General features: G+C 59.0%; 2 protein-coding genes across 2 annotated transcripts; both read left to right on the top strand.

Annotated features, from left to right (window-relative positions):
* Positions 1-4,297: 4,297 nt before the first annotated feature.
* LOC308058066 (uncharacterized protein) lies at positions 4,298-7,414 on the top strand (the record flags this gene model as incomplete). Its single annotated transcript, XM_080412076.1, has 4 exons — positions 4,298-6,144; positions 6,635-6,714; positions 6,890-7,015; positions 7,160-7,414. Exons 1-4 carry the CDS (start codon positions 6,027-6,029, stop codon positions 7,412-7,414), a joined length of 579 nt encoding a protein of 192 aa, XP_080268202.1. The 5' UTR covers positions 4,298-6,026.
* A 115-nt stretch (positions 7,415-7,529) lies between these two features.
* Positions 7,530-13,496, top strand: LOC308058065 (uncharacterized protein). The gene is made up of 13 exons (XM_080412075.1): positions 7,530-7,901; positions 8,310-8,414; positions 8,852-9,020; positions 9,588-9,685; positions 10,098-10,247; positions 10,444-10,598; positions 10,935-11,079; positions 11,195-11,332; positions 11,538-11,966; positions 12,143-12,244; positions 12,522-12,624; positions 12,941-13,000; positions 13,088-13,496. The coding sequence occupies exons 1-13, from the start codon at positions 7,821-7,823 to the stop codon at positions 13,222-13,224; spliced, it is 1,872 nt and encodes a 623-aa protein (XP_080268201.1). The 5' UTR covers positions 7,530-7,820; the 3' UTR covers positions 13,225-13,496.
* The last annotated feature ends 3,108 nt before the right edge of the window (positions 13,497-16,604 follow it).

Genomic DNA, 16,604 nt, shown 5'->3' with positions numbered 1-16,604 from the left:
CCTTCAGCCTCTGCAGGTTGTCCTGGCGCTGGTGGTAGGCCCGCAGGTGCGGGTCATGCAGGCTCTTGTATTCTGTGCTCAGCAGGCGGCAGTACGGATCTCCCAGATTGAAATAACCAGAGGGCTGGTGAAGCTGTAGGAGAGATTTTCCAGAGTGTAAAGGAGGCAGGAGACCACAGCTAAAAGGTGCCAGGCGGTGCTTGTGAAAAGGTAAAGGTCACTTGGAGACCAGCGCTCTGCTCCATCCTTCTGAATGCATGGAGAGCGCCACAGCCAGACTGCGGGGGCCAGGCTGGGCTGGGCTGGGCTGGGGGAAAGACCTGGACACACTGCAGACAGGGCCCGGGCCACGCACTTTCACAGTGCCAGAAACCGGTCCAGAGAACCCACAAGTCCTCCTCTTCATCACCACACCAGGGAGTCAGGAGCTTCCCTCTACTCTCCAGTGCTGCCACGTGGAGGGGCTACAGCACTCGCTGTCGAGCAGGTGGCCACAAGGACTTCTTGGAATGGTGGGGACACCATCAAAGAGGAGAGCTTTTCTACCCCTTTCTACTTGCTTTACCTTTTCCCCCAGCCTTGTCCTGTAGAAGACAGGCCTGGAGCTAGGCGACACGGGGATCTTGACCCCAAGTGGGAGGTTCAGCAGCCTAGTAGCTCCTTCTGCCAGTGGCTGTCTCCTGTTGCCGAGCTAGAAAGAGGGAGACGCGGGCACTGAGGCACTATCTCCGTAAGCCTGCTGCACAGCGCTCGCAAGGTTCTTGGAAGACTCCAACCACGGGGAGCGCCAAGAGCAGCCCAGTCAAAAGCTGCTCTCTGCTTCCTTGCCCCCCTCCCCACAGCTCCCATCCCTTCCGCAACCCATGTCTGTGTCCTTTTGCAGCAACCCCTCCCGCCTGCTTAGCCGTAAGCCGCGCTGGGCAGAGAGGCAAGGCTGCCTACAGACCCTCCCTGCTTCCACCCAGCTTTCGATCCTTGTCAGCTCCCCAGGCACTTCCTGAGCCCCTGGGGCAGGCCTGCATGTTCCAGGCTCCCAGGCTGAGCCCTCCCCATCGGCTCATTGCTCACCTCTCCCCTCTTCCTCAGTGCACTCAGCTGTGCATCTACATTTTGTGCACCACCAGAGAGACGGTGCTCCATGGCTCCTTCCAAGAGCTCTCCTGGAGCTCTGATCCTGCGCTGGCACCCCTTGCTCCAGAGGCACCCAACTGTGGCCACCACGGCCGGTCTCCCAGCAAGATGCTATATAGAACAAGCGCACATTGTTGCATCATCATGTTGTCATGACACCACATTCTGTACACCTGCATCCTGGGAGGACCCCACGCCAGAGCAGGATGCCTGAAGGAGGCTGTGACCCCACGGGAAGTCCACGCTGGAGCAGGTTTCTGACAAGACCTGCATACCCGTGGAGAGGGGAGCCCATGCTGGAGCAGGTTTGCTGGCAGGACTTGTGACCCCACAAGGGACCCCCACTGGAGCTGGGGAAGGGTGTGAGGGGTCCTCCCCCTGAGAAAGAAGCAGCAGCATAAACAACATGTGATGAACTGACCACAGCTGCCCTTCTCCCTCCCCCGGCAGGAGGAGACAGGGAAATCGGGAGTAAAGTTAAGCCCAAGAGAAGTGAGGGCTGGCAGGAAGGTGTTTCAGATTTGGGTTTATTTCTCATTATCCTGCTCTGATTTGAGTGGTAATAAATTTAACTAATTTCCCCAAGCTGAGTCTGTTTTGCCCACGATAGTACCTGCTGCGTGATCGCTCCATCCTTATCTCGACTCATGAGCCATGGAGCACCTCCAGCCCAGAATGCGGCCCCAACAGCGTCCCCTTCCACAGGCTTCTTCCTGTGTCTTCTGTGGCCCCTCCTGCATCTGCCTCCCCATGGGTACCCCCTGCTGTGCACCCCCACATGTCTCCCCCCACCTCCTGCCCCAGCAGCTCCACACAGGCCAGAGCAGCAGAGCCGGGCCCTCCTCTGACTGGTCACAGCACCCGTGCCACGAGCTCTCTGTTTTGCTGATTGACTGCATACCAAGCACAAATGAATTCCAAGTCAACTATAAGAATGAAGGCCATTTATTAGATTACAGTGTAATACAGGAAAATAGCATGCAGTATGATAAAAGGAAACAGTACTGGTTCCGATGCACAATATGATAGAAGAGCAACAGGAGCGAAGCATCAAATCGTTACTGCAAAGCATGACAGAGACTAAGAGAAGGATACATCACCAATTACCACCTGAACGTCATCCAGGCCCACCCTTCAGCTGGGAACCCCCTTGCAGCCGGCGCCACGAGTCTCTCGGGAACTGGGAAAATTTCTACGTGGTGTGTCCACCCATCCGTGAGGCTTCTCACCCGGGCCTGCAGCTTGCCCGCCTTTATACTCGGCAAAAACCAAAAATACCTTACATGTCTAGCGTATGTATGTCAATTTCTAAGTTTAGGCTAAGTGCAGGCACACACTATCTCATGCTGCATAAGGTTCACACACGCCGGGGCATCGCCCAGATGCCCGAGCGCGGTGGAGTGACCACCATGACACAGCTGTGCACAGTATCAATTGTCCGGATGGCGCTGCTCACATCTTGCTTGTTCAGGGGCTCAGGACAAACACCACCTGCTCCTTACAGTTGTCCTGGAGCTCCCCGAGTTCACTGCCCAAGTGAAGCCGTGCCTAGTTAAAGACAAAGACTTTTTCATAAATATATTTTACAGTATTTCTTAGTGTAATAATATCATCTTAAACCTTAGCTTTTAAAAAGTTTTTTTTTTTTGAAAGAAAATGGGGAACAGCCGATGAGTCAGTGTGTTCCTTCACCTCGGTTTGCTTTCCTCTTCCTCCCAAGACCCACATCCAGACAAGTCCCTAGCAGTCAAGCTTGAAAAAAATCTGGTTTCTCTCACAGCAACAGTGTGATTAGAACTGTAGCACTCTTCTTCCTTCCAGACTTCAGCCATCAGCATCATGCATCTCCACCCCACTGGCCCTGCAGCAATTACTCACCGATATTTTAATATTTCCTCTGCAAGCTGAAGTAAAGCTGATGTTCCACACTCTTCTGTGAAAGCAGAAGGACCTGAATAGAAGGCACTTGAAGAAGTTAAAAAACAGAGTGGGGGTGGCCCTGGACCAGCTGTGGGTGCTGAGCAGTGGGAAGGAGGCAGCGCAGGAGGAATGAGAAGAGGAGGGAGGCAGTGGCAATGACAGGACCTCCATCATCCTTGCCGTGCCCAGTGGCTCCTCCGTTTCCACTTTTGGGTGAGCATGGTGCCACATCCCACGGCCGGGCAGGAGAGGTTCCCAGCCATGCCCACACCATCCCATGAATGGCCTCTGCCCCCCATGCAGAGCATGGGCAGGGGGCAGGATGCACGCCAGCAGGGAGGGAGGGAGGGGCAGATGTTTCCATGTCTTGCACCCACTGGTCCCCTTTTGGTTTCCAGAAGGGAAGGGCTAAAGCAGCTGCTCAGGCAGGACGGAGCAAGCCAGGGCTTGGGAAATGTCTCTGTCCCACCCCATGGGGCTTTGTCCTGCCCCTGTGCCCTTCCCCATGGGGCAGGGCCGTGCAGGCACCTGCATCTGCCCAGGGCTGGGGGTCAGTGGGGCCTGATGCTGTGTCTCCTCTGCCAGCAGCTCCCGGGTGCTGAAGGAGCTGTGGGTGGGCACGCTGCTGGGGTAACTGGGGAGATGCTCCAGGCACAGCAGGGGGAATCCAGCCCCGCAGCTGGGCACAGGTGCCCCTGTGGCTGCAGGCAGCTCTTGGGCAGAGCTGCCTGACAAGAGAGAAGAGGTGACTTGGGGCTCACCCAGCTCTCTTCCTCTCCCTTCCCACTGCACAGGCCACCAGAAGGAGCCAAGGGAGCCCGGGTGACCTGTCTCCCATCAATCAAGCTCCTGGAGAAGGAGCTGAGCTGCCACTGCCATGAGTGTCTCTCTGCTCTGGGCTCTGTCCCCAAGCACTGCTCCTCCAGCCGAGCAGCAGAGGTGTCACTTCTTCCCCTCCTTCTCTCCCGCCCCGTGGAGGACAGTGCGCGCCAGGAGCCTGGAGAGGCTGACGGAGGCACAGGCAGAGTTGAGAATGGCAGCCTTGCACCTGCCTCTGGCTGCGCTGTAGATGTGCAGTGAGTGGTATAACCCTGCTTTGTTTGGAGGGAAGGAGGGTCCCAAGGTGCCACTCAGGGAGCAGACAGGGCTGGGGAGCCACCAGGAGTTGTAGAGGACAATGAGGAGTGAAGTTGAGCCTGGGAAGAAGGGAGGGGTCGGGGGAAGGTGTTTTAAGATTTTAGGGTTCTTTTCTCATGACCCTACTGGGATTGGGCTGGCTATCCATTCAGGTAATTTCCCTGTGCCAAGTCTGTTTTACCTGTGATGGTAATGGGTGCACGATCTCTCCCTTGTCCTTCTCTTGTCCCGCAAGTCTTTTGTTGCCTTTCCTCTCCCCTGTCCAGCTGAGGGGGAGAGTGATAGAGATGTGCTGGCAGGCACCTGGCGTTACACTGGGGTGAAGCCAGCACCGACTCAAAGGCTGCAGACCCAGGCAGAGAGGCTGGGTAACAAGAGGAGGCTGCTGTCCTGAGGGAGAGGTCCCCACACCCCGGGACAGGCCACCCACACCCCAGGCACAGGCACTCGGCACCCACAAAGCAGAGCAGGCAGCCCGAGGAAAGGCTGCCAGGCCAGGGGAACAGCAGTGCCAATGGGTATCTTTATCGACAATGTAGACGAGGGGATCGAGTGCACCCTCAGCAAGTTTGCGGACGACACCAAGCTGGGCCAGGGGATGTTGATCTGCCTAAGGGTAGGAAGGCTCTTCAGAGGGACCTGGACAGGAGATCAGTGGGCCAAGGCCAATTGTATGACGTTCAACACAGAGAATGCCGAGTCCTGCCCTTGGGTCACAACAACCTCCTCCCACAATGTTACATACAGGCTTGGGAAAGCTGCCTGGACAAAAAGGACCTGGGGGTGCTGGGGGACAGCTGGCTGACCGTGAGCCAGCAGTGAGCCCAGGTGGTCAAGAAGGCCAGCAGCATCCCAGTGTGTGTCGAAAAAGTGTGGCCAGCAGGACCAGGGCAGTGATTGTCTTCCTGTACTCGGCACTGCCAAGGCCGCACCTCAAGCGCTGTGTTCCGTTTTGAGCCACTCACTACAGGGAAGGCACTGAGGTGCTGGAGCGTGCCCGAAGACGGGCAGTGAAGCTGGTGAATGGTCTCGAGCACAAGTCTGATGGGGAGTGGCTGAGGGAGCTGGCGGTGTTTAGCCTGCAGAAGAGGAGGCTGAGGGGGGACCTTCAGACTCTCTACAGCTACCTAAAAGGAGGCTGCAGGCCGGTGGGGGTTGGTTTGGTCTCTTCTCCCAGGTAACAAGCAATAGGACAAGAGGAAATGGCCTCAAGGTATGCCAGGGGAGGTTTAGATTGGATGTTAGGAAAAATGTCCTCACTGACTGGTTGGTCAAGCATTGGAACAGGCTGCACAGGGAGGTGGTGGAAACACCATCCCTGGAGGTGTTTAAAAACCCACCTAGATGTAGTGCTTAGGGCCATGCTTGAGTGATGGACTTGGCAGACCATCAAGTTAATGGTTAGACTTGGTGATCTCAAAGGTCTTTTCCTGGCGGGCATGCCGGGGCGTCTGAGCAAGGGGCTCTGGGATACACCGGAGGTCAAAGAGGGGCCTGGAGGCACCCCGAGAGCACCCAGGTGCCCACGGCTGAACCAGCCCCATGCCCCTCCCAGAGGGCTCCGGGCCCCTCCCTCCCGGGCCAGTGGGTCACAGTGAGGTCTTTGTGACCTCACCTGGTGACACCACACTGCAGTGCCTGTACTCACCACGGCCGTGGCCCCAGCCCACAGTTTCCATCAGGACAGCGACGGGACAGGGCAGGAGCACGGAGCGGGCGAGGAGCCCCCAAGCACAGCCCACGTCTCTCCCTGCTGCACCCAGCAGCCCCACGGCGCCCAGGCGTCTCGCCAAAGCTTCCCTTTTCCCCACACCTACCCCTTTCCTCTGTCCTGCAGGATGATGAGGAGATCCCCCAGATTCCCCAGTGTAGCCTGGGAGAAGGATGGGGCTCCCCAGGAGAGCAGGTCTCCACCAGAGCCCCACGAGGTGTGCATGGTCCAGCCACTGGTGACTGGTGAGTGAGGGGCCCTCTTGGTCTGGGCAGGGCTGAGGCCAGCGAGCACCCCATGCTCAATGCCACGATAATCTTTCCGTGGCACACTGGCAGCAGGGGTCCCATGGCTCGGGGACACGATGCTGCCTGGGTGACAGGGCTGCTCAGCGCTGGAAGTGGCCCCAGCACAGCCTGTCCCAAGGAGGGAGAGAGCAGAGGGGGGGACCCAGCTCCTGGCCTGGGGCACAGGCAGCCAGAGGCAGCGGTGCTGTGGGATGGGGACCTCTCCTGCCTGTCTGCAAGCCAGTTCCTCAGCCCTGGGCACCGGGGCTTTCCCCACCGCACCGTGCCCCAGCATCACAGCCCATTTGCCAGGCACCCTCCAGCCCTGACACACACGGGATGACTGGGCCAGGGGAGTGGGCACGGGCTGGACGCAGGGCACATCTTCCTCTGCTCTCCTGCCACCCGGAGCCTCTCTACAGCCCTCCCTGCTCTCCCCCTTTATTAGATGCCAGCTGGTTGCCTGTGTACACACAGGAGAAGCAAAATGTGGACTTCATCCAAGCCTTTGCCAACAGCCCAGAAAAGGTAACCACGGCCCTTCCGAATGTGGCTGTGCCAGCCTCGGCAGACAGGGGCTCTGCTGCCGGGCTGGGCAGAGCTGCTTCTGCCAGCTCTCCTGCACCCCCAGTGCTGTGGTGCTGCTGTCCCTGTGTCCCCCCTCTCACACTCCCCGTTTCTCACTCCGTCCCCCCACTGCCAGGAGGAGGGCCAGAAGATGAAGTTTCTTGAGAGCATCTGCAGCCTGTGCAGAACCGCCAGGCACCATGGCTTGTCACAGGGCCTGGATATCTTCTGCCACGGATACGAGCTGGCAGAGAAGGTCAAGGTGAGGGGACACCCAGTGGCTCTAGGGAAGGGGGCAAGGACCCCCGGCACTGGCACCCTGTGAGGACAATGCTTGGCCACAGCAAGGGGCTGGTGGTGCTGGGTGCTGGCAGCTGCCAGGTCCCATCTCGGTTGTGCTCTGTAGGAGCTGGTGGAACAAGAGCCCAGGGACCAGCTGCGCACAGCAGTGCGGCAACTCGCCATGCTTGCCATCGCCGAATTGAGGTACCTACCCATCCCTGCTGGGGACCCCTTCCTCAGAGGCCTGTGTGCACCCACGCGAGGCCTCGAGGCGCTGCTCGCAGCATCGGTGTCCAACTGGCCCCTCTCTCTCTTTGCAGCTCAGTGCAGATGGTGCTGGAGGGCAAAGAGAAAAGCAGTCTACATGCCCGCTGCTTGAGTGTCTTGGGGCTTCCTCCAGCAGAGGAAATGGAGGGACTGGACACTTCCCTCTACATCAGGGTACGTGCTGGGTACTTCAGGGACCTGCAGGAGCGCCCGGTCCCTCTGGGCTGCTCCCTGATAACCCTGTGCTGCCATACAACCAGAGATCTGAGGCAGGGCAGGCTCTCGCTTTTGCTTTCCCACCCTCGTCCCTTTGTGCCCTTCCCGTGGGCCTGGCCCCATCCAATGCCGCAGGTTGCTCTGTCCGCAGCACACTGTCTGCCCCTGGGTCTCTCCTGGAAACTGCGAGGCCGTGTGGGACTCCTGCCGCGGCTCTGGGAGTTCAGATCAGTCTCCTGGGGGCAGAGGAACAGTAGAATCACTGCCACAACTCTTTGTCCTCTCTGCAGACCCTGAATGCCATGGACACCATGCTGGAGACAATGGTGCTCAGCTCTCCTGCCTCCAGAGTCAGCAAGGAGAACTTGCAGAGTATCTTTCAGGTCTGGCATGGGCCAAGAGTGGGCTTCACAGGGGCCATTCCTCACCCTGGAGGGAAGGGGGTGCCCACTCCTGAGTGGGTGGTCCCCACACCAGCGCCATGCAGAGAGACAGCATGGCAGGGAGGGTGCGCACCTGCCTTGGGTAACTGGGGGCTACCCACCAGGCTCTTCTGCAGCACAGCGGCTGCAGTGGGTGGCATCTGCCTTCCTGCCTGGCCACAAGGCAGGCTCGGGGCATTTGTCCAAAGCCTGTGAAGGACCCTAGGGGCAGGAACGCCACTACAGGCTTTGCCCCAGATCAGAGGAAGCATTGATGGACTGTGCAAGTCCAGCCCTGGAGCTGAGCAGCGCTGCTTCTGCTGGAGCGCCTCTGCCCCCAAGGCACACCAGCAGCTTTTCTCTTCCAAGGTGCTGTTGGCTTTCACCAGCTCTGAGAGACCAGCTGTGCTTGAGAGGACTGTGGGCAGGATTAGGATGCTGAGCCATTTGCTGGCCAGCTATTCCTCACTGGAGGTATGGAAGGACCAGGTACTCTCCAGCCAGGCCACCTCCCATTCCCTGCGCGCCGGCACAGCTGGCAGCTTTGAGGCGCCTGCAAGGCAAGCCTGGGCACAGGTCTGGGTGCTCTGCCAGCCTCTGTGCTGAAGTGGGGGTCTTGGTGCCTCTGTTTCCCATGGGCTTCTCTCCCCAGCCCCCTCTTTGCCAGGAGCCAGCTTTGCCCCCAGTCCTGTGTTGGACGGGACTGCCCAAGGGACATGGTGGGAGCCCAGGCCTGGCAGCTCTCCCTGTGCGGGGCTGCCACCCAGCTAGCTGCTTTGGGAGCTGCGGCCAGCATGGTCCTGCAAAGCTCTGGCACACCTGGGTCCAGCCCTGGCCACGCTCTTGGGGCCGGGGCTCTGGCCCCAGGCGCCTGCCCTCAGCCCTTCTGCTCTTCTGCCTCCCTCACCCAGGCTGCTCAAAATGAGGACAGACGTGCCTCCTGCAGAGAGATCCTCATCCCAGTCCTCGGGCAGCTGCTTGGACGTCTCCTCCTGCTCGTGTCATCTGGGGAAGAAAAGACCAGCCGTGTGGCTTTGGATGCTCTTTTCTCCCTTTTCCTATTCACCCGCCAGCAAAAAGGTAAGAGAAGCAGTGGTGGGCTGCCTCCCCCGCCCCTGCACAACGACATCAATCGAGCCGTCTGCTTGTCTTCCTGCGCGTTGTGGCGGGCCCTTCCTGTGCTTGCTGGAGGCACCACCATGTCACCAGCACCACCTCTCCCCTGCTCCTGACCCACGCTGTGTCCCACACAGCTGATCGTCCCGTGGAGCTGAGCTGCTCCTTCACTCAGGAGGCAGCCCCACTCCTCATCCCCTCTCCCTTGAAGAGCTTGTACCACTGCCCCACAGCACTCCATCCATGCGAGCCCTACCCCACGTCACTGTTATTCCAACCACAGTTTAACTGTGGGACTGCATGCAGAGCTCTAGGTCCTTGGAGTTGACCAGGCCAGGAGCATTGGCATAAATACACGGGAGGCAGGTCACCCTTTCATTTACATCTCTCTCCACCACCTCCTCCTTTCACTGTGGGTCATCACCTCCCTTCTCAGCCATTCCTAGATCAAAGCTCTTCTCAGGAGCTGGTAAGCTTGCTGGCAAAGCAGCTGGGTCTCACGCACTCTCCTGTGTTTGCCCTGCTCTTTAGGCACGACACTGTCAGAGGAGAATGCACAGCTGCCAGCGGCTTGGGAAGCTGAGACCACCTCCTTGTGCTGTTCACCCACCACCAGAGACTTTGCCATGGTAAGGAGCTGCCCCCTTGCCTTGCCTGTGGCATCAGCAGGGCTCTCGTGTGAGAAGGCATCCAAAATCAGCGGGGCTGGCGTGGCCTCCCTGTCCCTGGCTCTCAGCAGGGTTTCTGCTGTCCCCAAGCAGGGACAACGCGAGGGCTGCACTCCAGTGCCCAAGCAGCATTTTCCGCCTGGCCAACAGCAGGCCCCTGTTCTCTGTAGGGCCAGCACACTGTGCCCCAGAGCCCAAGCCTCCTCCCTCACCCTGGGGGCCCTCTCTTCTCATCCTCCCCCATGCAGTGACTGCAGCCTCTGCTACCAGCACTGCTGTGCATCTCTCACCAGGGCTGCTCGCACTGTCCAGCTTAGCAGCACCATCAGGGCACTCAACGTGACATTCTTCACTCCCTTCCTTCCTGCCATAGGCCTTTGCAAAATACCTTCAACCATCTGAGAGGACAGACATCGTCCTCACAGTCATTGATACCCTGAGAGAATTAAATGCCAAGAAAAAGCCGCTGGGCAGCAGTGTGATGGACGTGGTCATGGCAGACCCTCACGTCTGGCTGACAGATGTAAGTGGCCTGTGGCTGGATGACCCTGTCCTTCAGCCCTGGCAGGCCTTGTTCCTCCTTCCATCCCTGCCTCCGGCCCAAAGCCAGGTGTCTCAGGCACCTGAAGCCACCTTAAAGCAGGAGAGGGACGGCAAGGGCAGCTGGGGCAATGGCTGCCCTCCAGTGGCAGCACCACCCTCACTTGTGTCCCCTCCAGGTGCCAAAGATCATGAGCTGCATCTATGAAAACTGGGAATACGTGACCATGGAGTCAGGCCAGCGTAGCATGGAGTCACTGCTGCTCCTGATGGCTAACCAGTGCCCTGGGGACGTTGTCACCACGCTGCTGAAGATCGCTCCACGAGGAGACAGGTACCGGCCCTGACAGCCAGGAGGGCTTGCTCCTAGTGGTGAGAGGGACCCGGAGACTCTCTGGCTGCCAGACCCAAGGAGTACCGCAGGACACCCCCGAGGAGCGGGGCTTTCCCCTGTCCCAGTACCCATTCCAGCCCTGGTGGGCTGGCCGCGTTCCCAGCACCAAAGCCAGCCCAGAGCCTCGCCACCACCCTCTGTCCCACCCCATGGGGAGCACAGCACCTCAGCCCTCTCCTGCCTGCCCAGGGAGGAGGGTCTGCATTACGCGGGGCTGGCCCAGGCCACAGTGCTGGGGATGGGGTCGGCCTGCTGACAGAGCGCTCTGGCTTGCAGCACTGCCCTGGCACTGTGGGAGGTGATGCTCTCCACGGCCCAGACCTTGGAGAAGGTTCTGAAGGAGCTGTTCATCAAACTCCAGGACCGGCAAAACAGGCTCTTCTACACATACCAGGAGGACACCTGTTTCGTTCGCTTGGCTGTGAGTTACCAGAAGAAGCCCCAGTGCTCTTGTCCTCAGCTGCTGATGGGAACAGCTGCGCGGTGTGGGGAGTCATGCTGGCTCTTCTGGTCACTCACCGCTGGCTTTCTTTCAGCTGCTGACCTGCACTGATTTGGAGGATGAGGAATTCTCTCCAATGTACAAAGTCTTGAGGTTTCTGAGGAATCCAAGCCCAGCAATGCTCTCATTGGTGCTCAGGAGCCTCATGACGCTGTCAGAGAGAGCTGAGATGGTGAGCAGGGCATCATCAAAGGGAGCCATATTGGCAGCCAGGGGCTGGGGCAGCAGATAAGCTGGTGGATTGGCCTTGGCTGGGAGTCAGGAGGTTGGGTGACTGCTCCAAAGGCCCTCCTGGCCATGGTGAGGCCTGGTGGCTGCCTGGGGAGCTTTCCGGGCATAGTCCTTTTCAGGAAACAGAAACTCTGTCTTTCATGCAGGCAAGAAAAATGGAGGTCTTCATGCCAGACATGATGAAGGTCCTGGAGGACGGCAACACAAATATCAAGATGAAGTCCCTGGTGGTCTCGCAAAACGTCATAGGTCACCTGAAGAAGACAAAGGCCAGCCCCATCGCTGTCCAGCTGATGGAGAAGCTCCTGCCCCTCTTTGCTGCGGTAAGGCTGATGGGGGAGCCCAAGCCTCGTGGCCAGGCGCTGGTCGGGGACAGCTACCTACAAGGACGCAGATCCTACTCTGCTTCTCTCTACCAGGGCTTCAGCGAGCTGAGAGAGCTCTCCATCAGCCTCTTCAGAGACCTAATGAAGACTGTGGTGAGGAAGAACGAGAGGCAGATGAAGACAAAAGTGGAAATGGGCTTGCTCCCTCTCATCTTTCACACGAGCGACCAAATCCACAGCGTGGCCAAGGTACAGATTCCAAAGCTAAGCAGTGATGTAGGGATGAAAACCTGAGATGTTTGGGCCAGGGTACCTCCCAGCTTCCTAAGGGCAGGATGACCCCAGGAAGAAAGGAAAAGGCAGGGAGATGCCAGGTCTCCTTCCCCAGGCCGTGGTGCCATCTCCCAGTTTCTGCTGTTCTGCAGGCCGCCAGGGAAGCCCTCCTCGCTGCAGCAGAGCTCCTCAAGTGGAAAAAGCTCAAACACCTGCTGCAGAGCCATCAGACATGGAGGATTGCAGAGTGCTTGGTGAGGACAACCCCTGGACGAGGGCTGCCCCACGGGTCTGCCCTGTGCGCTCTGCAGCTGTGCCTCACCTGCCCTGCTGCAGCCCGCAGCCCACAGCCTGGAGCTGCATCCTTGTTCCCTGTCCTCGAGAAGAGAGCCCCAAGGGCTCTTCTCCACACCCCTCTCCCCGCACCCAGCGGGAGGGAGGGCTCTGGGCAGCGGCGGGGGCTGGCAGGCGGGAGTGCTCCGGCCAGCTGGGGAGGCTGTGTGACACCCCATACCCTTGTGCTCTCTCCAGCTACAGCGGGACAGGCGCAGGACCGAACAGTACTTGAATCAGAGCCTGCCATACCTGGAGGTTGATCAGGCCACCTTGCGAGCAACGGCCGTCAGGTTCATCGGTGAGCCACAGCCCCCAGGGTCCCGCTTTTGGCAGCCCAGCCCCAGTCCCGCCGCTGCACCGGCAGCAAGGAGCAGCCCTGTGGCTGCCAGAGCCTCGGCTGCCCCGTGCAGGGCCTTGGCCTCTCTCTCCCACCCTTGACCATGCAGGTGGGCTCGGTGGCTGCCTTGCTCAGTCTCACCCGCCTCAGCTACTGCTCTTCCCTGGGGTCAGCCTGGTGAGGGGGAGGAGGGCGTGCAGCCCAGCCAGCTGAGCTGGGGGCTGTGCTGCTGGGAGCACGCTGGGGAGTGGGGGGTCTGATGAAGCTCTGTCCCTAGGGCTTGCTGGGCAGCTCCTGAGGGACCAAAGGGAGGAGAAGCTGGCTGAGATCTGCAGCAGTGAGTAGGGAGCATGGGCTGGAGGGGATGCCCGGTGGTTTTCACAGACACGGCAGTTCATCTCTGCTCCGTTTCTTTCCATCACAGCCCTTCAGGCCTTGGAGGAAGACAATGAACCCTCCATCTGCTCCCTGGCAGCTCAGACCACCTCCATCCTGAGCACTCCAAGGGTGCGGCAAACGTCACGATGCACCCTGCGATCACTGTGCTGCTGGTGCTGCTAAGCCAGGCAGAGGTGCAGCTCTTCTCCAGAGAATGGCTGCAATTCAATAAAGCTGGAAGAAGAAGCCTGAACCCAGGGTGTCTTTCCCATGTGGAACTGACAGGCAGCGAGGAGAGGGCATGGGATGGGTGGTCCCAGCTCTGACCTCCCTGTAGTTCTCCGGGCACCCCAGCGACACCACAGTATCTGCTTTTACTGCACTGCCACGTCCCTGCACCATGATGCACTCAGGAAGGTTTCCATGCAGAGTACAGAGGTGCTAAGGGGGCCAGAGGGACCCTGCAGGGCTCCCTGAGGGACTGTGGGTCACCATGACTGCCTCGGGAGGGCTCCCAAGGTCTGGCTAGTCGAGCAACAGAAGGCTCTGGGGCATTACAGACACCTATGGAGGAGTGCCGCGGGGACTCGAGTGGAATGGTCAAGTCTAGGGACCAGGCCCCCAGTCCAGCGGGCTTTCTTTGAGTGCTTGAGGCTCTGCAGAGGGGTCTGGGGTGCAAGGAAGGGCTCAGGATCTGGGTGGACTAGCGTGAGCCTAAGACAGCTCCAGGGCAAAGACAGCTCCAGCGCACCCTGGGGCAGAGGGTGCCCAGGGCCAGGTGGCCTCCACAGCCATCAGGGACCTGGCAAGAGGCATTGTGATGCGTGGGGGGAGGGAGCGTGGCATGGGCTTGTTGTGCTCATCATCTCCCTGCCCCTTTGCAGTGCCTTGATGTTGCAGCTAGCCCAGGCACCGCCCCCCACCAGCACAGGGACCCTTGCACAGCACTCCAACTAACATCACTGGCACAAGCTGCCCAGAGAGGCTCTGGAAACATTGCAGCACCACCTGCACATGATTTTGTGCAACCTGCTCTAGCACAGCCTGCTTTTGCAGGGCGTTGGACTAGATAATCTCCAGACGTTCCATCCAACAACGACCATTATGTGATTCTGGGACTCGTGGCACTTTGGCTGAGGAAGAAGAGGTCAGGATCCTCAGGCCACCCGACACCTGACTGCCTTCCCAGTGCCTGTCCAAGAAACCTGCCAGTCCTCACTAACAGAAGTTGGACCTGCACACGTGGGCTTGCACATGTGCATGAGCACTGCAGGGCAACAGCCTTCTCTCTCTTCCCCATCCTCCACTGCAGGGCGAGCGCAGATGTTCTGTGGAGGGAGCACCAGTCCCCACGGGCCCTGCTGCCCTCCCTGTCATGCACTGGCCGTTCTACCCCGGGCTCCCTCTACTGTGTCCCACACCACTGGCCTGGTGTGATGGCAGAGCCAGTGGCACTACCCGGCTCTGCACCTTCCTGGTCCATCAGGGCAACCTGGGTGCCAGTGGGGAAGCTGGGAATCGCCCTTGGCCAGGGCCTCTCCCTGGAGCTGCCAGAGGAGGAATTCCTTGTGGATGGCAGGGATGCCAAAGCATGAGGAGTTCCCCATTGGATGGCAGGGACAGTGCGTAGAGCCCCATCGATGTGCAGCCACCCCCAGCAGCCCCTCAGCCATGGCCATGGTCACACAGAACCTCACCGAGGAGCTCATCCATATCGTCCAGGGCACCCTCATAGTGACCAGGCAGTACCAAAAGTTTCTGCAAGTAATGATGGCCAAGTGGCAAGAGGCGGTCTGTAGTGGGACACACACCACACACACCACCACCCCACAGTTGTCTCCCTCCCCCCCGCCAGGAAAGATGAGCAGCAGGAAAGAGGATCAGCTCTATCCAGGGCTGCTGGAGCCCAGAGGGTGGCCCCAGGTCCTTCGAGTGGAGCTGCTGGGGGCAGATGCGCACATGGAGAAGATGGCAGATGGGGACAAAGACCAAGGGCAGGACACGGTGCCAAGCAGAAGCAGCCCTATGCAGATGGGCAGAAGGAGCCCAATGGGGATGAGGAAGAGGAGCCCCATGACACCAGACAGAATCAGCTCCATGGGCCTGGGCAGCACCATCCACGTGGGGCCAGGCAGGAGCACCCCAGCAGAGCCCAGGCCCCAGCACCATGTCCCCATGGGCAGGGCACATGGGCAGGCGGCCTCAGGACCGTGCTGGGCAGGACTGTGCCTGCAGGACGGCTGCTCCCAGCTGTGGGGCTGCCCAAAGGCTTGGTGGAGATGCGACTGCCGGCACCACTGTGTCTGTTTCTGCAAGCCCCCGTGGTGGCAGCGCTGCTCCCACAAGAGCGGTGGGTTCCCCTGCCAGTGAGCAGCTGGTGAGGTGCAGGGCTGGGACCCCCCTGGGCTGCCCCCTCATCTGAAATGTTAAATCTTTCCTCTATCCATGGATCTATCTGTGGAGCTCATCCATCCATCCCTCAGCTGGGGCTGCATCACTCTCAGTGCCTGAACCCAGTGGGGATGGTCTGGCATTGGGCACTGCTGGCACCCACAGAATGGGGGGTGGGGGTGTCTGGTACCACAGTGGGTGTGCTGGCATGTGGGGACCCAGCTGGGCTAGAGAAAAGGGCCAGCATGAACCTCATCAGGTCCAACAAGTGCCAACTCCGGCCCCTGGGGATGAACAAGCCCAGGCCCCGGCACAGGCGGGGGCCACCTTGCTGGAAAGCAGCTTGGCAGAGAAGGTCCTGGCGGGCCCCTCAATGAGCTGCCTGCTGGGCAGGGGATCTGTGCCCCTTGCAAAGGGGGGATCCAGTATGTATTGAGACCCCACGGTGAATCCATACACCACAAATAGAAAGGCATATTATCCCCAGGTTGGCATATTCAAATGGATAATAAACGGGGTATGGGCTTGGTGCCTTAAACATTTTAGTCCAAACTAGATAATAGAGTTGAAACATGGGAATAAATCCCCCACCCCATCAGAACACTCCACTCAGGAATTGTTCGTGAGCGATTTGTTGTGAATCGTGGAATAGAACCATGGCATACCCCAGACTTGAGAACCCTTATTCCAGGCATGTGTCCTTGTTGGGGTATCCAGGCACCAGGCTTTAAACTGCATAACACGTTTGCAAACACGTCTGGCACTTGCATATGTCACTTCGATCCTGGGGGCCTTTCTTGGGCTCTTTAGAGATCGTTGGTGGTCAACCACTTGGTGAACTTCAGCTGAACTTTCCTGGGGCACCTGCACTCTACTTGTTGTTACAGAACTTCATTTATTCTCCGTGCTGTATGGTCTTGAAGGCAACACACCATTACCCCACTTCGCTCGTCTATTGCTATAGCCCAGGTGCCTCAGAAAGCTTGCCGCCCCTTACTGAGCTTATTCAATAGGTCGAGTTAATCACTGCTTTAGTTGCAGCCTCTCGGAGTGATTCTTTATAACTTAATCCCATCAGCGAGGAGAAGCGTCCAGCTGTGCCACTGAAGGCAGCAGCCTCGAGTCACCAGGCTGCTCCCTACAGGAAGCAATCCCGACTGCCTGGATCTCGC

The sequence above is a fragment of the Falco punctatus genome (genome assembly GCF_963210335.1).
Source record: "Falco punctatus genome assembly, contig: scaffold_23, whole genome shotgun sequence".
Classification (NCBI taxonomy): domain Eukaryota; kingdom Metazoa; phylum Chordata; class Aves; order Falconiformes; family Falconidae; genus Falco; species Falco punctatus.
Note: the sequence above shows the minus strand (reverse complement) of the source record. Positions and strands in the feature narration are given on the sequence as shown.

Coding starts and splice junctions, on each gene's coding strand:
- LOC308058065 (XM_080412075.1), top strand. CDS start 7,821: ATGGACACCATGCTGGAGACAATGGTGCTCAGCTCTCCTGCCTCCAGA. Junction 7,902..8,309: donor ACTTGCAGAGTATCTTTCAG/GTCTGGCATGGG, acceptor TTCTCTTCCAAG/GTGCTGTTGGCTTTCACCAG. Junction 10,599..10,934: donor ATCGCTCCACGAGGAGACAG/GTACCGGCCCTG, acceptor TCTGGCTTGCAG/CACTGCCCTGGCACTGTGGG.